Source organism: Passer montanus, unplaced genomic scaffold (assembly GCF_014805655.1).
Source record: "Passer montanus isolate IOZ18808 unplaced genomic scaffold, ASM1480565v1 scaffold28, whole genome shotgun sequence".
Lineage (NCBI taxonomy): Eukaryota > Metazoa > Chordata > Aves > Passeriformes > Passeridae > Passer > Passer montanus.
In genome coordinates this window covers 3,693,166-3,716,991 of record NW_024367483.1, presented here as the reverse complement: position 1 = coordinate 3,716,991, position 23,826 = coordinate 3,693,166, and the positions used below count along the sequence as shown (strand labels likewise).

The window sequence follows — 23,826 nt, the reverse complement described above, 5'->3', positions numbered from 1 at the left end:
GGCAGCGGGAGCCCGGCGGGGGTCGCGGCCTCGGGCCCCGCGTCCCGGCGGAGCGGGAGCTCGCAGGGAGCGGAGCAGGAGCGGGGCAGGAGGCCCCGGCCCGCCCGCCGTGACTCACCGGCGGCGCTCCGGGAGAGCCCCCGGGCCGGGCCGGCCCTGGCACCGCGGGGCGGGGGATTCCCGGCGCTCCGGGAGGGCTGGGAGCCGGGCCCGGCCATCCCGGGCCGTGGGTGAGGGAGGAGGAGGAGCAGCATCGCTCGGCGGCAGCGAGGGACGCAAAACAGGCCCGGCAGGAGTTGCTGGGCCCAGGGGGAGCCGGGACGCGAGCGGTGCCGCTGTGAGGGAGCCACGTCCAGGCTGCGGGGCCGCCGCCACTCCCGGCCCTGGCTCCGCGCCGCTGTGCAAACAACTTGGTGTTGGTTCTTTGTAGCCACTCTGGTACCAAAGCGCTTAAACTTCAGCAGGAATAACAACCCTCAAATAAAGCCCCAAAGGACGCCTTGGAAGCCTTGCAGGCCGCTGGGCGGTGCTGAGCTCTCCGCAGTGTCGTGGCCCAGGGCTGGCGAGCCCCGGGTTCGGCTCTCTGGTGTGTTTGTGCCCGTGTCAGAGCTGCTGGGTCGGCCTTTGAAAAGGGCTCGCAAAAAATGACGCTGCACATCAACCAATTGTGTGTCACCGCAGGGAGCACCCACAGGTCCCACCTGGCTCTTCCCATTTTAGATGCGGCTCCTGAGAAGGGGAGAAGGAGAGCTGGCGTTAAGCTGCCATGACCAAGGAAGGATTGCAGGAGCCGGGTCAAGCCCTGCTGGATGTCACCTGTCCAGCCTGTTTTGAGGAATGCTTCCTCCTTGCCTGGTGTGTGTGACGACAGTGTGACACACAGGAGTGGCTAATGGCATAAGACTTATCTCAGAATAACCTGTCGTATTGTGTCTGCTCTAGTAGCTGGGAATTTTCCTCGGTTATCAAAAACAAACAAGAACCGAGTTCTCATCTTGGCCTTCACTTCTAAAAACAAATTAAACAGTCCATAACTGCAGATAGTTGTTTTCAGTTTTTTTGCTGTCCTCAGTTTCAGCCACTGGGGGGATCAGAAACTACAGAAATAAGCATCGTGCTTGCCCTTATTGTCTCCTAAGTACTGTTCTTGTTTGCTGTCACCTTAAAGTTCCTACCTCTCAAGCTCGCTATAAGGATTTTTTTTTAAGTAGTGTAGTTAATAGCTACATACAAGACTGGCTTTTCTAAGCTTTTTTCTTTCAGTTTCACCAAGTGCAGCTGTGCAAGTAATATACATTTATCTACCTTCAAAACTACTTGCATGTAGCATTTTCAGAATTATTTTCTCTGCTGTTTTGCCAGTGTGAAGAATGCAGATATATTCCATGCCATCTTTCAGTTCTTAACTATTGTCCACTGAAAAGTCTGCATCTCCCAAGGATGCTTTTTCTGTAGTACTCACAGCAGTAGTAGCATTGTAAAAACAGGTGTCATTTTCACACTGTTTTTTTTTTTTAATATATATTTCTTTGCCCAAGAACTGGGCGATCTCCAGCAAGATTGGAAGAGGAAGTGTATATTCTGCCTTTAAAATGCCATTAAAGGTTTGGGATTTTGTTCTGATTCAAACCTATTAACATTGAAATGATTCCAGCAATGGATGTTTTACAGTATGTCTGGCTTTAGGAAAGAAGAACTTGAATGCTTCTAGCTGTTTGTAGAAAAATTGCCTCAAACCTTAAAAAATGAAAAGGGTGGCCTGTGATTCTAGAATTTATCCTTCACGAGCTGTAAACAAAGTTTATGTGACAATCTGCTCCTTTCAAACTCCCACCCAGAGTGGGAGTAGCTGAATCTCTCCTCCATAAGAGCTGCTTGCCTCTACAGAGGTCAGAGGATGCTGAGTCACATGCAGACACCCTGCTCTGCCCTTGCCCAGCTGAATCACACCCAAGCACGTGCTGTGAATGCTATCAGAAGTTAGTTGCAGCTAGCATGATTGATGCCTAGACTGTAAATAATACTTGCTTTAATAAGGGGGTGTTATCAGTATATAATTTTTAATAGCACAGTGCACAAAACTCCTATAGGTTTCACCTGACAGGCAGTGTTCAAGCTTTGCTCACTGTGTCAGTAAACTGAAATTTGTTGTAAAGGCCTCCACTTTCCTGCCTTACTAGTCTTAAGTATTTTCTAATTGAAAAGTTTCCAACACTGTTGCTTTCTAGACTCACTTGAACAGGGGCTATGCAGATGTGGAGGCGAGGAAGCTCCCCCAGAGCAGAATAAGGACAGAGAAAAGCAGGATCCAAGACTTGCACCTGGGATTATTGTCACCGTTTTATGGAGCTGGGAACTCCTCACCTGCTCTGAGATCTCATAATTCATGCTGAATTTCAATTCTCCTTCAGCTGCCCTACCTGTTGCAGTTAGGCCTGGCTGGGGGAAAAGCAGTGGGATGGCAGTGACCTAGATATTGCTGAGTTTGTGCTGGACTTGCAGGAAATGTGTGTACAGATGTCTTACTGTGGGGTTAAAGCTCTTGCTGTGATTGTGGTGCAAAGTAACATCCTAGGTAAAACAGCTTTTTTTTTGTTTTTAACAGGATATAGCCCACACTGCTGACACAATGATGTTGTATACACCAAATTGCATTTTGCTAATATTTTCTGTATCTGAAACACTGACACTTCACTCTGAAGAAAGGGAGGTGTCAAACATGCTGCATATCTGCAGGGTGCTTGGCAGATGTTTATGGAATATTGAAAAATTTTGCCCAGCTATCAATGTTTTCTTTCCAGATATAATAAAGGAGCAAAATCGAGAGTTAAGAGGTACACAGAGGGCTATAAGCAGAGATAGAGCAGCACTTGAAAAACAGGAAAAACAACTGGTGAGTATGACAGGGAACTTTATTTTGCTCTTTAAAACACACACAAGTGATAAAAAACTTGCACAATTTTAAAGATACAAATCAATGCATAATAATGAAATGCTAAAAAGTTGTTTTCCCCTTTTCATTTCTCAGTTAAAATTGTGTTGGAAAACATTTACTGTCTAAAAGTGATTCTTAGCCTTTTACACAGGAAAATCCTGAAACATTGTGTTTTCCCTACAGTTCCCAGCATTCTCTGTCCTTCAGAAGGTTTTTTTTTTCTAAAAGGTTTGTAAATCACTTGTCTTTTCGTAGAAGAATGAAAAGAAGTAGAAGTGCTATCACATGTTACCATGACTGTCCAGTGGGAGAGAGCACTTGAAAAACCACAGGATATCATGAGTACCCCTAGAGTTATTATTTTCATTCAGACAGAACTTCCCTAAAATTGGCTGATAATAGTAGGACTGTTTGCCTAAATTAAGATGTTTTCAGAACTTACTGTGTGTGAGCTTTCAAGTACTCAGTGGCTGAATGCTGCACCTGTGTGGCACTATAAGAGGAGAAATGGATGTGCCAGATGGTGGGGTTTGATGCATGAAGAATGCTCAGACTGTGGGAAAAGCTGTGCAAATCCAGCCTGTTCCAGCAGCTATTGAGGTGGTGGCTCATGGCAGCAGGTTGCATGAATTCCAAGAGCTGGGAATAATAAACTAAAAGATCAGAGAAACTGTTTCTGAAAGCCTTGGACATCTAGAATATAGTAGGTTGCTCATAAATAAGGCATTTTTTCCAGTATGAAATATTTCCAATATGGAAATCACCTTAATTTTAGTGACTATTCAGACTGAAGTGTTGATTACTTACCACACTAAGTGGTTTCAGAAATGTTAGATTTCTGAGAAGAAGAAAGGAGCAGTGAGATATGTCTTTGATTGATAAGCCCCTGATCCTTCTTCACCTGATCTGACACTGAAAATTAATATTTATTATCCATTGCTGCTCTCATTCCAGCAGCAAATTTTAACTTTTTCAATCTCAAAACATTTCATTATCTGCTTTCTCTAGAAAGACCTTTTTTTTCTCCCCTTAATTTTAAGGTACTACTCTGAGAAAACCAAGTTATGCAGTTATATTATTTCTATCGATAAAAATACCTTAATGTATGCAGACAGTTCTGTTTCAGTTCAGTAACCTGATATAACCATATGAATTTTGATTTTTTTTCCAGAGGAACATAACTGACTTCAATAAGCTTGCCCCAGACCTCTCAAAAGCAGATAACGTACCCCAAATTTAACCAAATTCTTTCTAATTAAGAATAAAATCATTTGTATATGGGGTTTGATTCCTGCAGGTAGATTATCTGCAGTGATTTGTATTTTGCTTTGAAAAAATCAGGTTATAAAAGCTTTGTAGGTCTTTCAACTTACTGAGAAAATCCCTATTTTCAAACATTTGGTGTTAAAATATGGGATATAGACTAATCCCTCTAACCTTCCCAATACTTTAGATTAAAAAAAAAAATAAAAAAAGAAAAAAAAAAAGAAAAAGGAAATAATATTCTGGTGATGTTACAGGAATTTTTGTGGCTTCTGTGAGCTACTTTCAAAGAGGACAGCTTTACTTCTATTTCAGGCCTTTAAGGTTTGAACAGTCTCATGCTGCTTCGTTGCCACTCTGTACCGTCCTGGATTAAAAATAGTGTGTATGACACACCCTTTAGAAATGATGGATCTGCAGAGGGGATTTTGTGCCAGAGCCATCTCTGGAATAAACTTAACTATGAACTTTTCTGGTAGTCAGGGTAGTGCAGTGGGCCAGTTTACATCTGCCTTTAAAGGTGACTGTTCTGCATGTCCTGGGGACTAGAATTTATCTTTTCATAGCTTCTTAAAAGTGCAGTTTTCTGGATTACCAGTGCACATAAAGTGAAGCAACTGCATACCTGTAGCAGGAATATTCTCCTTAAAAATCCAGGAGAAAGCTGGTCTTTAAAAGCTGCTTTTACATAATGGTAAAAATCAAAATGGACATCTACAGAAAACAGGCAAGACCTTCTTAAAAAGGCTGTAAAGGAAAAAGTAGTTGCAATTTTTACATTACCAAGTCACAAATCGGAAGGCACACTTTGAAGAATCCCAGCTGACAAGATTATTTGTGCCAGGCTTTTTCCTGGTACCTCTGGGCTAAACAGATTGTTATTTCTCTTTGAATTGACAGATTGGGGTTTGGTTTTCTAAGACAGAAGTGTCTTTCTTACAGCATAAGCACATGTTAAATTATGCTATTTTTATTATGATTTAAGTCCAGCTAAATTATAACAGCCTATAATTATCAGTCATGTAACTTTATTGGTCCTCTAACTAACATCATTATTGGTCATCTAACTTTATTTACTTTTTCCCCAAAAAGGCTGTGAGGTTCTCTTGAGGCCCAAAAAGCATTGAGAAGAACTGTCCATTTCTTACATGAGTGACATTGTTTGATTGCAAGAAATCAAAATTAATTAGAAGCATGGCACCAGTAGTTGACTGGACATCATAATTCCTTCACTTTTTGGGGCTTTTTTGAAGTGTGGCTGCTTATCCAGATATGGAATTGAATGTGCACATAGAAGTGAATGTGACATCACGCAGAAATTGAAGTCTTGGTGGGAACTGTGTGCTACCACACTGTAATACAGTTTCATTGAGGTTTTTCCTTGTGGTCAAATCATACCAGCATGACATTGATTCTGCTAAACAGCCTTGTTAAAAAGCAAGGAGCTATTTATATAATTCACATGTCTGAAAATATTCAGGAGGATAGTTAATTTTTAATTTAATTATTAGCAGTAAGGCTTAATTATAATCTTTGCGTGAATAGAAATTCTGTGGAATTAATTAATCTCACACCTTTTTCCCCAGGAACTGGAAATCAAGAAAATGGCTAAGACTGGTAACAAAGAGGCCTGCAAAGTGCTGGCAAAGCAGCTGGTGCAGCTGCGGAAGCAGAAGAACCGAACCTATGCTGTGAGCTCCAAAGTCACTTCCATGTCCACTCAAACCAAGGTCATGAACTCCCAGATGAAGATGGCAGGAGCTATGTCAGCCACAGCAAAAGTAAGGCACTACAAGATATTCTTTTTTATATTCAAATGTAGCATGTGATTGCAAAAATTCTGGTTTTTGGGGTAATTGCAGGGCTAAAACTCACTGCACAGGGCTGATGAGGATACAGTAGGGAAACATAATTTGGGTTTGTATTGTTACACTTTTGTTTGGTCAATCTATTCATATAACATCTACATACTTTCTTGGGCTAGACATCTGTCAAATGTTTTCATGATAAAAATAAACTAATGCCCGTGAATGAACTCTTTAAGTACATAAAAAACCCCAAACCCTGCTGCTACAGTGCCTTGCCTGTATTTATTGTCACAATCAGTTTTTACTGGGAAAAAGTAGGACATGATTTGTCTAGAAATCAAGGCAGTATGCCACAATAGCTGTATGGCTTTTGAAAAAAGTAGGTTATTGCTTTGGATCTAAAATTCCTAAAAAAATCTAATCTGGAGTTTGCTGTCATTCTCTCTGTGCTCTGTCAGGAAAGAGTGTTAAGTTTCCTCCCAAATCTCATCTCATGAAAGAGTGAAAAATTTCAGTTTTCTGAGCTGGGTGTGAACTTCCCCTATTTCCCTGAATTGATAAAAAGGGATTTGGCTTTTGACAAGGAGGACTGTTCAGCTCAAGGTGCAGGAAGCAGAATGAGTATGCATCAGACCAAGCTGGGCTTTGATCCCAGTCCAAGTTAAATCCAGTTAAACACAGCAATGCAACTCAGTGCACCACAAAGGCTTGGTGGTCAGGTGCCTTTTAGACACAGCATGAGGGCAAATTACAGCCAGCCAGTGATAGAGTTGTGGCTCTGCAGCAAGTTTACAAATTGGACTTGCCTGACTGATCAGGTTCAACACCTTACTCAGTATTCCTACAACAGTACTTGTGAACAAGTTAGTCTTGCTTTTTAATTATTACCTGGGTGACTTGTTTTTATCTATGATAGATCTTGGATTAAATTTCTCAAAACCAAAGTGTCACTGGAGTAGTTATGAAGATTAGGTCAGTAGGAAAAAAATCCAAAAATAGTTTTAAGCAGCATGTAATTGTATGGACAATTTGTGTAACATTATTGGAGAGAAAGGTCTTAAATTATTTTGATCACTTTTAAAGTGAATATTTTGCCTTATTAACATGGGAAGCTTAAAGAATTGTTAATCTCATAAAGCCATCAGTGAAAAATATATGGCATCAGTTGCCTTAACAAGGAAGGCAAGTATGTGAATGCAAAGCTTTCAAGTATGAATACTTTCACTATAGTTCTTAGCATATGTTGATAATTTTAAACATAGTTTTGAAGATATGTAAACTCTCTGTCAGTGCAGATACTTTTGACATCCATTTATACCAACACCTTCCAAGTCCAGAACAACTTCTTAAATTCAGATAATGTGACCATGAGCACAGTCTTTGAAATTCAAGTAATGTTAGTATCATAGTACATTATCACCTGGAAGAAACTCAGACATGAAGGCAGAAACCCTTCTGCGAAGCCTGTTGTGGCTTGATACCATCTCTTTTAATTAACCAAGTCTTTTATCTTCTCAAAGATGTTTAAATTTTACATTTGAATTGCTTATGTCTATATTTAGATTCTGATATCCCACAGCAATTTGCTTTTTAGGAAAGAGGGAAGCGTCCCATAGTAGTGTACACAAAAGCAGTAAAATGGGTGAAGTTTATTTCACTGTCACAGCAAGATCTCTGCCCATCACACAAGTGCACCCTAAACAACTACTTCCTCAACACTTGGATATTTTCTTTCCAGAGAAAAGTAATTTTTCCATTAAATTGTAACATCAAGAAACAATTTAAGGCCTGTCCTCCAGTGGTGGTTCAAATAAATGGTCCTTTCTGAATAAGAACCTGCAGCCATTTACTCCTTTAATGTGTGTAGCCTTCAAGTTAGGAAATGTTCTCTATTCTTTTCATCCAGATCAGTTGGATTTTTCCTAATACAAGGCCAGGAGAGGGTCATGGTGCAAGAAGGATGCACACATTTAAAAGTCTGTCTGTTAGGACACTAATAGCAATATCTCTTACTAAGTGCAGGCTGTACTATTGATCTGTCACTTACCTATTGTTCTTATGGGAAAGAGACAAGGAAAGTGAAGTTTAGATTAAAGCATTTTTCTTAATGAATGCACTGATATTTACTAATGTCTCATTGTATGATTTAAGAACTTTTTCCATATTAATAGACAATGCAAGCAGTTAATAAGAAAATGGATCCACAAAAGACACTACAAACTATGCAGAATTTCCAGAAGGAAAACATGAAGATGGACATGACTGAAGAGATGAGTAAGTTCTGCACTGCAGGGGACTGGCTTCTCTTGGCAGAGGAGAACCAGCCTGAAAACACTGATGTTTGAAGTTTATTTCTATAGTTAATGAGACTGACAGCAGAAATGTAGAGCAAACAAAATAATGTATGTTTGAGTAGGAATGCTGAGCCTTAGACTTTTTAGAAGCTCTAGGTATTAAATCTAGAATCCATTCCTTCCCATCTTCTGCAAAACATTGATCATATTTTTACAAGGAACATTCTGGGGGGAGAGAGAGTTTGAGACCCATTCAAGGCCTTGATGGCATAACTGGTAGGGAGACTTTTGCCTTAATTTAGATACTGATTGTCTCAGCTTTCTGCGCATGGTGGTATGATATGGTTCTGTCTCCTTTTTCTTAAATTAAGCCAAAAATGACTTTTTGGGGAGGCAGCAAATTCCTTGTTCCTGCATGTATGTGTTCACTGTCAGCTAATTCCTGGTGTTGCTCACAGTCTTCTCCCCATCCCAATCCCTGCCCCTCTGTTGGTCATAGTAGGTAGCATAGACTCAAACCAAGATGGAAACACCTCAATTGCACACAAATTATCTGAGCAGTTAACAACTTTGCAATGTACGTGGAGGAAGAAGAAAGGAAAGGGGTTTTTATGAAACTATAGGTGTTTTGCAGAAATGTTAAAATCTAATGTGGGGGGAGATACAGCAGCTGAACTGTTTTGGTGGAACTGAACATTTCTATAAAAGCAGCCATGCCTTACCCTGTTATTGCCCTGGCTGTGCTCACAGGCTTGGCATGGCAGAGCTAAGAAAGCCTCTCTAACACCCAGGTGCCTTCTGCTGCTTTCTTACACCATGGTATTACCACTGTGTTCTGGGAGGGTAGAAAGATGATACTAGGTCACCTTAGTCACCAAGCTTAATGCAGTCTGGATTTTTTTTCTTTCTTCTAAGTTAATGATACTCTGGATGATATTTTTGATGCTTCTGATGAAGAGGAAGAAACCCAAGATATTGTTAATCAAGTGCTTGACGAGATCGGGATTGAAATCTCTGGCAAGGTATGGCTATTTCTACACAGCCCATGGGATTTTTCCACTGCATTCCATTTTTAAAAAATAGTTTAATCTAAAAGTCAGCTTGTAATCTAAAAGTCACCTGCATTATTCTGACTGAAGAAAACTTGTGTCTCCTTCCAGATGGCCAAAGCTCCCTCAGCTGCCAGAGGTTTGCCCTCTGCATCGGCATCGAGCGCCGCCACCATATCAGACGAGGAGATCGAGCGCCAGCTCAAAGCCTTGGGCGTGGATTAACTGATCCACTTCAGTCTGCCTGCTGGGGGCTCAGCTCTACACACGTGTACAAAGTGCAAATGCTCTTTCAATGCAACTGATTTCTAGGAAAACCTCGAAGTCTCAGAAATGGCAACTTGGAGATGAATTTGCAGAGAAAAATACTTTTTTTTTCCTTCCATTGCATGGAGTCTTTTTGGCACTGAACCAACCAGGGGTGTAGTTCTAACAATAAATTCACTTACACCCAATCCAGATCAGTCCTTTGGATTCAAAGTTTTCTTCCATCTGGTGTTCCTGATCTGTCTCTAGAACTGGCTGTTCTATAGCTGGTCATGCCACTTCCTAGGACAGCACCTATGTAATATTTATCATTTTTACAAAACTATCACTAGAGAAACATTTAGTCTGTCATCTCTTAGCACGAATGAAACTTCACCTTGGCTCTCAGTTGGAAACTTTTTTTTCCATGAGAAATAGCTTTGAATGTCTAGCTAATTTAGACAGAAAGAAAAAGCATTTTATGTATTTCTTCAAAATTCCTTTTGAGCTGATGAAATAATAGCTTGTTATTCCTCTTACCAGAAGGGAAGGAGACACTCCTTGTGCAGTTAATTTTTCTGGAAGAGGAGTTACATTTGTTAGTAAAATTTGTTGCATGAAAGGCACTGATTGAACTCTATTGTACTGTAACATAGCTGATTTCAACAGAATTGCTGTGCCTTTATGTATATAAATCTTGTACCTGATTTTCTTTCAGAAGGAGTCTTTGAAAGGTGAGTAAACTTAATAATTAAGATGGTTTTACAAAATGCTTTGATGAGACCTCTCTGTACACTTCATGGATCTCAGTGCTGGAGTGGAGAGATGCACTCATTCAGAAATGCAACTTGTGCACTTAAAAAAAGGACATTTGCCTGAAGCAACATTTGTATATATTTTACAGTACTTCTTAATGGAAGATAACTGTGTAATTGTATTGTTTGCTAAGGTGCAACTGATCACATTGATAAACTAAATATTAGTTTTGAGAACAATTTTGGATCATAAATGATAACTACTTGTCTAAACACTATAATAAAAACTTTCTGGTTCTGCGAAGGTTTTTCTATGATCTCTGAACTGCATCAACACAATTCTAGCTTTGTGTGGAGTGTGCATTGTGCTAAAGAATAAGAACTGTTGATACTGGAAATAGACAAAATGAGAATGCAGTTCCCAGTTATTACTTCCTGGATGGTGTGATATTCCTCAGCCCTGACTCTGCTGGAGATATTTACCCCTCAGTGTTGATGTAGTGGTGCTGCTCATTGAACAGAAACAACAATCTTGGCTTTAAAAAGAGAAAATCAAAATACCTCCCAAAAGCAGAACCAGGAAAACTGGGTGGGAACAAACCTCATAAAGAGACTTTGCTGCTAGGCAAAGCATAGCAGGACACCTCAGAGAATCTACTGTTGTTGCACCATCTACTGTTTAGGATTAAAGTCAGCAAAGAGAACTCATAGGTGAGCCTTCCTCAGCTTTTAGGCCTAGAATTACAGGTGTTCTTTCTCTTTCAAAGAAATAATGCAAAACTGAATCTGTCAGGTAGTGGGTAGGAATGTGTAAGTTAATATATTGCATATATCCACTATGGGGTGATTTTTTTTTTTACAAGTTATTTTGTAAAAATCTAATAAAAGGCTTTTTATCACACAATGACTTTGTCCTCTGTAGGGTTAATGTTACACATCTGTCTCTTACTGGGCTTTCTTTCTGAGCTCTGATAAATATTCCTTTGACTTGCTTTGATAAAGCACCATCATATTTATACTAGTTGCTCGCAGGCCTTTGATTTAATATTCAGTAAAGACTTTTTCAAGTTTGCATTCCCATGTCTGGAACCTCATGCCCAAGTACTGGTCTGTGGTCTTGAAAGAGAAATCATAATGTGAACGCAGGGATAAAGCTTGGTTGAACACCAAGGCTTGTGTCCTTGCTGAATGAGGTGTGCAGTTGATCCTTTTAATAACTGTCAAAATGGGGCATAATTCCATAATGAGTTCTTTCCTCTGGATCCTTGAGGAACAGAAGTAAAGGTATTGCTTTTTTGGTGCCATTAGGACTGCTGAACTAGGGCTGGTGTCAGTATCAATCCTGTGGTTTGTTACAGGTTACCTTTTCAATCCTGCAGCTCTAACCTGTGTAAAAATCTTTGGGTAGCAGGGTGAGGGATGCTGTAGGTTTGCAGGCTTGTTATGTGTCTGCAGTTATGGTCAGTATGTTGGATCAGGCTAAAAAAATTACACCCCCTGATTAGATACAAATTCCTTTTAAATCACATTGAGTGATTAAAAAAAAAAAAACAACAGTGAAACCATTCAATCCTTACCCTCCTTTATCCTTGCTAGCACCTAAAGAGGAACTGTCTCTGAGTCTCCATCTGGGAGCAATGACAGAGTTGTGCATGCACCTAAAAATGGCTCTACCCAGAGTCTTATTCCTCAAGTACCCAGAAGCAATTCCCAGGGGAGCAATGAGAACGCAATGAGCATCAGTGATGCTTCAATCCTTAACAGTCTTTCAATCTCTGTTTCAAAAATAAAGTACATCCAGAGCCCTGTGCAAGTTCTACACACACCAGCTCTAAGTGGCTTTCTCATCTGAGCACTCATCCATACAAAGGAACTTCTGGCAGCCACATGTTTCTCTCCACTGATGATTTTTTTCCCAAGCGTGTTAAAAACCACCACTTTTTTTGTTTGTTTTAAGTTTCTTTCCATCTTCCTGTATTTACTCCTAACTCTTATATTAGGCAGGAAGGTGAACAGCCTGCCTTCATCAGCTTTTTAGTGCAGTTCATGACTGAGCAGACTCTATTGCTAAGATGCAACTGATCACATTGAGAAACTAAATCTAAATATTAGTTTTGAGAACAATTTTGGATCATAAAAGATGACTAGTTGTCTAAACACTATAATAAAAGCGTTCTATATTCACTATAATAAAAGCATCCAATGCACACACATTTAAGTCTAGCAGAGAGCCACTTCAAGTTACTCACCTTTGCTCAGCAGCTTGGCCTGTGCTTGGTGGGTTGTGTCCTTCACATGAGGGCACAGCACATCACAGTTCTTCAGAGACAGCTGAACCTCAGATTTAAACATTGTGATAACACCTTGGTTTGCCCTCTAGTGTGGTTTTAACACCCTGCCTAAAGTTACCATGAGAAAAAAAGCAAGGAAAAAAACACACAAATATCTCTAAAACAGGCACAGCCCAGCTAGGCTGAATGGCCAACTAAACTCCAGGTTTATAGGGCTGCTCCTTGGAAATCCTGCCTTATATGCAGGTTGGGCCCTCCCCCCAAACCCAATCAAGAGTAATTAGTAATTAAGTTGTTCCTAGAGAAAAAAAAAATGAATTGCCACTTTCTGTAAGTAAAGTTCCAGCTGCAGCCATTGAAATTGATTTCATCCATCTTTACTTCTTTAAATAATTTTAATTCCTTTGTATTTCTGTGTCAGCAGGTAGGTGGGTTTAAATGGTGGCTGCTTCCTCCAGCTGGCCTTTTGTCATTCCTTTGCAAGACAATTTTGTTATGTGTCACCTTTCATTTTATTTTATTCTGTTACTGCAATTAGCTTTCACTTGTGAGACTTTTTAGGGGCAAGAGACCACCACGTTACAGTGAGACTGCTCTGGAACTATCTGTTAGAGCATTCTAAAATACACTTCAGCATGACATACAGCTGAAAAAGAGTAAAGTGTTACCAAAACAGAACTACAAACCATTGTCAGGAGTGCCAAAAGTATAGGAATATTTTATTGGATGAGGAGCTTGGGAAGTACAGGCTGATAGCATTTCTAGGAAGCCTTTTATAATTAAGAAAATAATTTAGAATATAAATAAAGTTTTTATATACCAGATAGTGATTTCAACATACACAACATTTGACCACATCACATGAAAGTTACACCAGTGCATGCCACCACCTTTGCTGAGTGCTGATCCTCTCAGTTCAATGTGTTTTTTGTAAAGTTCATGACCTGCTGATAACCTGTGGTGGATAAAAGTATGCACCTTGGTCTCTGCTATAGTGGGTGAGCTATGCTAGCTATGAGAGCAGCCTGAAGGGAGTACATGGCCACAGTTTCTCCCCTTTGAGTTATTAAATTGAAGTTTTCTTCTCAGTTAAGGGCTTAGAGTGGTGCATTCATCCATAAAAATGTATTTATTTTAGAAATCCAGGAGCCTGATTTCCATTGCTGAATATGCTTACAGTCACTGTAATAAGTATCAGAGTTAATTTAATGTACACTGGAGAGTGAGCACTTAACTTGTACATGCTGCTTCTAAGTGGTCTTGAACATTAAACTCCTCTGGCTTTCTGTGGGCCTATTATATAGACATTTTCTAAATCATCAGGTTTGTTTTATGGAAAAATAAAATGTATCTGGCCAGTACTACTTGCGTGTACTCACTTAATTTCAGTCCTGGGAAAACAGTCAAAATACTTATATGGTAATGGGCTAATTCCCATAACAATGAGCAGGGCTGATGAGATGGCTGGATAATCTATCCCTGGTGAGTACTACAGTCATTAATTCAGTTTTCTCAGTGCCTGCCTGATAGGTGGAGCTCTGGCACTGTTTTTTTTCCCCTCGATTATCTCTAGGCAGGAGGATGACAAATAAGGGATTATTTTCAATTAGAGTGGTGTAGTAGATGTGGAATGTGCAGTGCAATAAATTCTTCTTCTGTATACTTTTTAGCTTAACACACCGTCTCTGGTGTAAGGATGTCCACACATGGTTTTAATCAGAAGAAAGTACAATGCAGAGAAAGACCAATGTAATAAAACCCCTGATAACTATTTTTCTTCCCCTCAGGCCACAAAGTCCTAAGGTCAGATAAATTGTATTCCTGTTTGTATAGCTAAGCCTACCCAAACCAAACTTTGAGGCACATAACAAATTAGCAAGAATTACCTTTGATAACAAGCATTATCCAAGCCACTTCTACTTGACACCGGGTCAAGGCAGTCAAATGTTGGGCTGAGACAGAGCACGCAGTAGGAGCAGTGTGACACCTCTGTCCTGGCAAGATCACAGTGCCTTAATCAATGACAGCAAAATGCTTCTCATGCTACAGCTGCTGGTAGCATGTAGGAGGAACGAGTGATTTTTCTCTTTTTAACAACACAGTATTTACAATATTTACAAAAAGCAAAACAGAAATGCACATGCATATGTGGAAAAGCTTCACCGGCATTCATGGTGCTCCTTGATAATAGAACTGAAGGCATTCTGGTGTAAACTGGTCTTCACTCTTTTTTCCCTTTGTCTTCTGTTGCAAAACCAAACTCTCACAACTTCTTTCTCGAGATTGAGCCCCTCAGCCATCCTCATAATTTCCTGAGAAGACGGCTTACTTTGTTCTCCAAAATGCCTCTCGAGGGCTTCTTTGGCAGCAATGCTGGATACAGGGGTAAAATTTCACCTTTAAAAACTTTTCTGTACATTCAGGCTTTCACTACTAGTTCAAGACAAAGATCAAGTAACAACACTGAAGGCAGTGACTTAGTTTATTTCATCTTTCTCTATGTAAAGGGAGCCCAAAGCACTAAAAATACTCTGTAGTTCTCTGCTGACAAGAGCAGCATGACATCGTACAGAATTTTGGCATGGGGTGATTAAAAGGCAAAAATAGCATCAAGCTCAGTGCAATTTCAGTGTTAATTATAACATATTTGTGTTTCTTTGTATTATCTAGGAGACACAGCTACTAACAAGTTATGAGTGGGATCACAGGAATTGGAGCAAGCCTGACCACCCTTCTGCCCCACCAAATGCACATCAGTGGTGTTACCTGGTTGTACCAAATCATTTGGTTTTACAGGGAGGAAGAGCTTTATCACTTAGATTTGGGAAACTGTGTTTTGCATCTCACTAATTATAGAGACAGCATTAGAGTATTCGTACAAATCACAGAGATTATCACAGCTGTTTTAGCCATCATCACATTCTCCAAATGTCTGCCCTCATCTGTTCCTCAGAGTCAGCAGCGACCAAAACTGAGTGGCTCACTAAACAGAATAATTTAATACTGTTATTTCTTCTTATTTCCAGATAGAATTTGATTCTAATTTCTCTTACATACTCTTAAAAACCACATATGTGACATGCTTGTGTGCCACTGGGAGGCATCCAAAAGTTTCAGCAGTAGCTGTAATTTCTTTGGACACGAGAGGGCACTTCATGCATTATTCTGGAAGTGAGGTGCAGGTATTTGCTACAGAAATACAGTATCTGCTCCAGTTCTAGTTATTTCATCTCTTGGTCTTTCATTTATGGGTCAGTTTTTCAATATTTACTAATGTTTAACAAAACTGGCTAATAAGAGCATGGTGTTCTTCACATACAGAAGTATAGAAACATTAGTTTTGACTAACAACTTCTTAGGTTTTGAGCAAAGTATGAAATATAATACTTGAGAATTAATTGGGGGTCTGGAGTGTTATGCTGGTTTTTTTTTAATTAGGTTATTTCCAAATATTGGAACTGTTAGGTGCCCAAGATGTACATATTCATTAATAGAAAAGAGCACTTCAATTCTGACAGAAGAAAAAGAAGCATCTTAGCCAAAATTGTTTCTAACCTGCAATAACCTGAATATTTATTACCTTATGGTGGTTCTGCGCTTCCTCTTCCGTTCATTCACTCCAACTTTTTCATTGTACAAAGCTGTATTAAAAAAAGAAGAAGCAGCCAAACAACAAAAGCTGGCAGTTACATTCCAAAGGGACTGGAAAACAAAAAAATAGTCACTTTCTTTGGAGGAAGAAGAAAGCGCAAGAAAAAGTGCTGCTGAATAAGAGGTGCATCACACACAGGATCTTTCCATTGTTAGGATGGCTGGTCATTTACCTCCAATTATAAATGGTTATAGGCAGAAACGGTTAGAAGCAAAAGGTCTTCGCTAGTGAAAAATCCCTGTACACTGCTAAATGGGCTGTCCTGCCCATCCTACTCTGGCTCTCTACAGAACTGGAACTGGTTTTCTGGGATAGGCCTGGAAGAAATTTCTTCCAGCAGCCCAGGAGATATTTTTGCTATTCTGTACACTCCATGCATTTCAGTTTTCCCCTCCATGCTCATCCAAAAAAAAGATAACTATACTTTAACACAAGCAGACCTCAGCATTTAAATCTGGTAAAACAAAATCTTTAGTCTGCAGAAGACGTATAATAGCCCTAAAATATTTACATGGCGTTCTGCTTGAAGTGCAAATCAATGTTTAGAGGATTTCAGTTCCCTACCTCCCACTTGTTCTGCTTCCTCCAGCCACTTGGACAGGATGGATTTCAGTTTGCACGCGTTCTTGAAGCTCAGCTGCAAGTTCTCAAACCGGCAAATCGTCGTCTGGCTGAACTCGGAGCCGTGCACAGCAGCCAGCGCTTCCCCAACGTTGGTTTGTGTATAGCCTGCCAGAAACCAAGAGGAAAAAGCAACTTTGAAGCTTTCTAGGAGGATTACTTTCCTTGAGATGCTCAGCCCTTTGAGAAGGATTCAGACACACCATGTCTTTCTGTAGATGGTGTAAAGCAATAAAATAATCCCTACAGGCACTGCTGGTCTCCTGTTACTTGTTGCAACAACTAAGCTGAAGTCATCAGAGAAATGCTGCAGTTTCCATGCAGACTCTGACTTTGCTTCAACAGCTCCCTGTTAATTTCTCTGAATGTGGATCTGCCATGGCTGAGGGACTGGTTCCTCATCCTCCTTTTCTGCTTCGGTGCCAGGACAAGGCAAGATCTCTTTAGGCACTCACTGTCCCGTGAGGCTCCTTTTAAACTCCTTTTTTGACTGCATTAACCGTGTCTCTCAGACTCAAAACCTGTTTTGTCTTGTAAATCTCAAACTCAGATTATTTTTCCTGTGCATATTGCATTTCTCCCATTCTACAGGCTCCATGTGATTTGCTTACACCAAAGGAAGTTTTGTTCCCTCAATAATTCTGGATGAAGTGATTAATTATGTGTGGCTTGGCAAACCCTTTCCATCACTGTAGCTGACATCAAACACAAGATATACAGGAAAATTGGCCACTTTACAATAATTTTTTAAACCCTAATTTATTTCAGTTTAGACTTCAAATGGAACATACTGGCTTTCTAGCTATTGAGATAATGCAGTACCCCATATAAACTTATAATTTTTTTAGATTTCTAAAATAAAAGGATTCCCTATAATTCTGATGCAATGTTATAAGTGATAATGCCAAGAACGACAGCCCACCTTTGTCGACAGCAGTTATCTCACAGCAGCAAAGCTATCAATTGCTTTGCAACTGTGTCATGGCACAAAAAAATAAACCAGGAAGAGAAGTTTCCTACTGGTGTGAAGGATTTCCCATGGATGTCACTCAGTGTATACTGAAATGACAGCAGACCACCAGATTAAACAGTCTATGGGGAAAAGAAGGGGTATGGGAGGTGACATGGTTATGAGGGCTATCTGCCTGAAGTTGCAGATAATTTGGAGCTGTACAAAATATTCCACCTGACACTGAATGCAATTTATTGAACAGAAAAAAATTTCTTTACTTAACACAAATAATTAAAGGGCAGGAAAGTTTGAAGTCCCTTTCTGCAAACTAAAAGCTGGCATTCCTTAATCCCATGCAAATCTTCTAGGAATGGAGGCAGTTTTGCAGGGCAAGGCAGGATTAGAGTTATGCTCAGACAGCAGCAGAGGCCAGGCCATAAAACACTCAGAAATAATTGGGCTTTCACTGGACTCCTCCAGCCTCCTGTTCGTGGACATGAAGCACATACCCAGCTTGATTCTCCGCAGCTTGAACTCGTTGGCGAATTTCTCCAGCTCCCTGATTTCAGGCGAGTCCATGTCCACAGGCTCCTCCGCGGGCTTGCTCTTCCTGCGGAACTCCTGCTTGAAGTCGGGGGCAGCGGGCTCCTCCGTGAGCAGGGGCTGGGGCAGCGGGGTGAAGCCGTGGCCCAGGGCGCAGGAGCTGGCGCCCAGCGCGTGCTCCGGGAACTTGTACAGGCAGGGGGTCAGACCACCTGGGCAAGGCCAAAGAGAAGGCTCATTGCATGATTCTCTGCTGCTGCACAGTGAAAACCTCCCCTTGCTGCCTCGTTGTCCCTGCCTGCAATTTTAATTATATAATACGCACAAGAGTATCCAGCAATTAGTATTTCCTGGGATGAGTTTTCTCTTTTTTGTCCCAGCACATGGAAACCTGTCAACAGCCCCTTTCACCAGCCACAGCCATCCTATTACTTAGCCAGCTGTGAAGCACTTAAATAAGAGGCAAATGGCCTAAACTTACACAAATAAAAATCTATGCTCTAAGCTGGACTGAAGTGGCACAACAAGATCGATGGATCTGTGTCATTTTGAGTCACTTAAAATTTGCCAGTGTCAATTTTCTGGTACAAAGAATACTTCCATGTAGATGCCATTGGATGCTCAGACAAGATACTATCTTGTTTTAGCTGCAGCATAAAATTTCTTTGAGGAAAGTACATCGGTAACAGCTCAAAAAAAAACAACCAAAAACAAAAACCAAAAAACCAGAACTCATTCAGAATGATCCTTCAAAAAAGAAATTGCTCAAGGATAAAAAAGAACTATCTTACACTACCTTTTGTTCCCAAATGTCAGACTTAACAAGGAGATTCAGTTAAGAGTGAAGGCTGATTTTTCTCTAGATACTGTACATAGAGCTAAAAAGTCTCTGACCTGAGGGAGGCATGGGGTGAATTATTGGAGAAATATTAACACTCCTCAGTGTTTCTGGAGCAGCCAGTAAATTCCAGGTTCTCAGGTCATCCTTCCCAATTTTCTAAACTACACAAAACTGTGTAGAAAAACTCAGAGTTTCATTAACCTCCCACTGCTGCCTCCATTTATTAGAGCTAGATTTTTCTTCATTGCCCCAATTACTCCCATCAGTGTTGGAGATTCTAACTGCATAGAACTATTTAATACACTCCACATGGGATAACCACAAAAAAAAAAATCTCAAAAAATAATGAAAAATACTTTAAAAGAGGAGGACTTGCTTTGCAAGGTGCTGACACCATTTACCACGTTGGGGTGGGGCATGCTGCAAGTCTGTAAGATGCGAGTCTGGGAGAGACTTGCTGAGAGCATTTCTGGAGTTGCAGGCTTGATGCCTAAGAAAATAAAGTAAGAAAAGAAGATGAAAATAAGAAAAGAGAAAAAGAAAAATGTATTTATTTTGGATAAAGAAAACTAATTTCTGAGCAATATAATTAAAAATTACTTATTAACTTTCCCCAGGGACTTGGACAATACCAGGAATGTTTTCAAAGGACACAGAAATGCATGATGAAATACAAGAATTTGGAAATTTGCATACCATGAAGGAAGCCTACACTCTGTCCCTATTAGTCTATGCTGATTTACTCTAATATTTCCTTAATTCTTAAATGAAATAAAATTCTGAGTTTGATTTTGGATTATTTCCAAGTCCCAGTTATTTCCTGGGAGTTATGTTAACTTGGTTCATGTCATTATCTCATTGACTGCTGCTTAAGCGTGCACAGAATATAAATGCCTCACTCTTACTGAGCCTGGGACAGGGGAGAACGAGCAGGATGCATTCATGAGTGTAAAAATCCATGATCACATGGCTGATCTGCCTGCTGAATTCAGCTATCCCTTCATTATGCCATCATTTTATTTTATAGCTTCAGCCAGGGCTTCATCAGCCCAGGTACTGGTCATACCCAGGTGTGTTGGGTATGTCACTTCTGGTCCCTCAAAAAGTGATAATCAACAGGAGAAGTGGCAAGAGGTGTGCAAAAAGACTTTCCCAGCTTTATAGGGAGACATAAGATACAAAGTGATTCCACAAGAGATGCAAAGGTTTGGGAAACTCTGGGCACTAATTTCCCAACTTTTTCTAACACCTCAATCCAAATCCCAGCTTCTTTAAAAGATTGTGTTGGATTGGTCCCTCTGAAGGGCAACTGACTAAGATCCATACTCTGACAGCTCAGCCAGCTGAGGTTTGACCCCTTACCTGCCATCACCCCGTAGGTGGAAGGTTGATTCCCATAGTGACAGGAGGGCACGGAGTAGTGCAGGCCTGGCCAAGGATGTCCCAGTGTCACCGCAGCAAAGCCAACGCAAGAACACGCACGAGTTGGGAGCAAAGAGAAAACAGATGGGACTCGTAAGAATTCAAGATTCTAGACACAGCCTTTAAGTGTGAGGCAGGCAGTGCCTTCTGTGCAGTTGTAGCTTCTCCTGTGAGCGTTTAACACAGGGTCACGGCCATCAGGTTAACAGGGAGAACTGCCACTAGAAATAGGGGGACATCCTCTGAGGCAGGACTAGGAATTGTCGTGCTGTCCCTTGATGATCTGCTTTTGGTATAATCTACGGGAATAACCCTGTTTGCACAAACTGCTGAGCAGGGGAAACATGAAACTCTTAAGGGAAGAGCTGTTCCTCTCCTCACTCAACTTCCACATGCTGGTTCATTCAATCTCATACAAAAACTAATTCTAGGCTCCCAGGAAATTGCCTTCACTGTCAAGCAAACTCTGCAGTGAGTGAAGGCCTGGGTTTCCAAAGGCAGCAGTCTGGGACATTTGCATTGGTGTGCCAAAAATAACAATTTCTTGAGTGCCAAGCAACAAAGAGCATTTCAGAGTGCTTTGGTGAGGTGGCAGAGAAACAAGATGGTAAATTCTGGATTCTTCTAACAAGTCCGGCTTAAATAATTATTTTCCATCACCAGCACCAGCAAACACACTGTTAATTTATCTCTAGTGTTTTCAAAGGGGTGTTTCAGGTCCATGCTCAGTAATAGCCGGTGCCTGAAGAATGAGACCATTTTTTGCTGAATGCAATATAGAGATATGGCTGTTTCTCATGTACAAGTAGGAATAAAAATGCATGTACTGCCCCCTGTAACAACTGCAATAAAACAGAATATTAAAAATTAATGTTCAAGAACATTCAGATATGTAAGACCACATTTTAAAGAACACAATCCTGTTGATCAAAACAGTCTATTTAATTAGGGATTTGAATATTTGGGTTTTAAATCACTAATCATAACAGTAAAGATTTCTTGTACTGTTTAAATATACTTGCACAGATATAAAATCTACTAAGACAAACATGCTTATACGAATGGAGATGCAGTGAAAATAAAGATTGTGCTAATAACTGTAGTGCATGTAGAGCAATTAAACTTTTCTGTTAAGATCTGAATCTTTACTGGTTGCATTTTTCCACTATTTCGTAATCCACATACCATAACTTTTATGCATGAAGATACAGTTTTAAACTTGCTAATAATGACTTAAAATTAAATAATGAGGATGATGCTATTTAAATGAAATAATAGCAGTTAAAGTGTTGAGGATACAGCAGAACATCAGCTGAAGACACGGCATCATATTTGAATGGAAGTATTTTCATTTTTCTTGTGATGGAGAATTGTTACATCCATTTTTAAAACTTTTGACATTTAAAATAAGTTGTAGTCAAAATTCTTTCACCATTATATTGTACACAAATTCTCCTCATGTGTGCTCAAAGTGACACTTTGTATGACAATTCCTTAATCTATGTATGAAATTTGTAAATCTTGACTCATTATAGTTACCACCCTCTGTTTCTGCTTTCCCAGGGTTGTTCTTTCACAAGACCTTCTGGATGTGGTTCTACAATCAAAATTTCCACTCTGCAGTGGCATTTGTCCTTGGGTGGCAGATATAAAATACCAGAACCTAAACCTGTGGCAGGCAAGGAGATGCTTTGGGCCAGCCCTCATTGTGTGCTTTCCATTACAAGTCAGATGAGTCTAGAAAATACTGCTGTGATACAGACACATAAATTTGACCTCATACAAAATTTAAATTATCCTATTCCCTGCCACTATTGCTAACCCACAACTGTATTGGGATACTTTGAGCCTCTTGCTTAATGTATAAGATGATCCTGTTTTCCGTTACCAATAATCCATTTTCATCACATACGTGCTATTTCTTTTCATTAAAATGCTTTATTACCAATGCTTTTCAGGAAAAATCGGCTTTCTTGTTAAGACTCCAAATGAAATTCTAATGTTAATGCAATTTCAAATAAATCAACTATTTCTTTTTCTTTCCCTGAAGGGTTTCTATTAACAATTCCTGTATTCCAGAATCTCTGCAGTATTAATACTGCAAGAAAACTCTCTTTGGCTCAGATTTAGTGATTAAATAGTCTTAATATTTAAATGCATCTAATTCCGCTAAATACACAAGCATACAAGATTCAAAAATATTGGCAACGTTTCTACTACGCATTTTGAACATGACACTTAAACCTTAGTCTTGATTCAGTTTGCAATATGCCTTGCAAAGGAAGGTTTTTCCTTGTTTAAAACTCCCTCAAGCTATATTGACACTTGAGGTCTTTTAAATGTATTTAATATTTAAGATAATTTATAAGTTTTTAAACTATGATTACATAATAAACAACTTTTTCAATTCATTTACATGAAAATTGTCATTGTATTACATTGATTGTAGTAATACTAAAGACAGTGTTTGAACCTGTTCTAAATTGGCAGCATATTTGAGTCTAATCTTGTAACAAACTTAAAGAAAATTACATATTTAGCTAAAACATTTGTGCTTTTCCTGATTAATTCATACACAGAGTTTTGTGAAATTGCTTCTACTTTGGCATAGTCCCAATCATGCATGACACTGACACCGAATTCAATGAACTCAACTACCACCCAAAAATTACCAATGAGAGCAAGAGTATTTTCAAAAAGTACCTGTAGACACAACATTGGTGGTATGGTTGGAGACCTGCAGGCACTCTGCAGCGCTGTGATGCATTATCAGAGGCAGAGAGGGAGAAGAGTCAGAACTCAAGGGCACAAAGGTGTCTGAGGAAGCAAATGCTTGGCAGCTCATACCCTCCTAGAGGCAAGAGAGCTGCCGGTCCCGTGTTCTACCAGAGCAGATCCTGCAGGATTAATGGCACCTCAAACTCTATTCCAGGATTTTACCTAGGTATACACACAGAGGAGGGCTCCTGAGCACAGGGAGGTCGTGTGCAGGTATTTATACCACTAGGAAATCCCTTTATCCATTTTAATGTTCTTTTCCCAGCAATATTGCTACCCTGGTACAGAGCCTCCTTCCTTCCCACACAAACACAATACGTGTCAAATTAATGGAGGGGCGGGGGAAGAAGAGGGAAACCAGAGACAGGATTTGACA

The 23,826-nt window shown here is 40.1% G+C and overlaps 2 protein-coding genes across 4 annotated transcripts in view; one reads left to right on the top strand and one right to left on the bottom strand.

The window, feature by feature from the left end:
- The window catches only part of CHMP2B (charged multivesicular body protein 2B), an 11,634-nt gene extending 380 nt beyond the window's left edge, over nt 1-11,254 (top strand). The window contains exons 2-6 of the mRNA XM_039713233.1: nt 2,802-2,893; nt 5,785-5,979; nt 8,178-8,280; nt 9,216-9,322; nt 9,461-11,254. Coding sequence (XP_039569167.1) covers nt 2,802-2,893; nt 5,785-5,979; nt 8,178-8,280; nt 9,216-9,322; nt 9,461-9,574 — 611 coding nt within the window. The 3' untranslated portion in view covers nt 9,575-11,254. The remainder of the gene's footprint in view (nt 1-2,801; nt 2,894-5,784; nt 5,980-8,177; nt 8,281-9,215; nt 9,323-9,460) is intronic.
- Nucleotides 11,255-14,759: 3,505 nt separating this feature from the next.
- POU1F1 (POU class 1 homeobox 1) lies at nt 14,760-23,517 on the bottom strand. Of its 3 annotated transcripts, XM_039713226.1 has the most exons (7): nt 23,376-23,517; nt 20,613-20,678; nt 19,627-19,740; nt 18,376-18,621; nt 16,858-17,022; nt 16,222-16,282; nt 14,760-15,014 (listed from the first exon to the last, which is right to left on the bottom strand). In XM_039713226.1, exons 1-7 carry the CDS (start codon nt 23,515-23,517, stop codon nt 14,801-14,803), a joined length of 1,008 nt encoding a protein of 335 aa, XP_039569160.1. In that variant the 3' UTR covers nt 14,760-14,800. The 3 variants fall into 3 exon arrangements, with proteins under 3 accessions (XP_039569160.1, XP_039569161.1, XP_039569162.1); XM_039713227.1 differs by lacking the exon at nt 19,627-19,740 and having other exon boundaries at nt 14,801-15,014; nt 20,613-20,762; XM_039713228.1 differs by lacking the exon at nt 19,627-19,740 and having other exon boundaries at nt 14,801-15,014.
- Between the last annotated feature and the right edge of the window lie 309 nt (nt 23,518-23,826).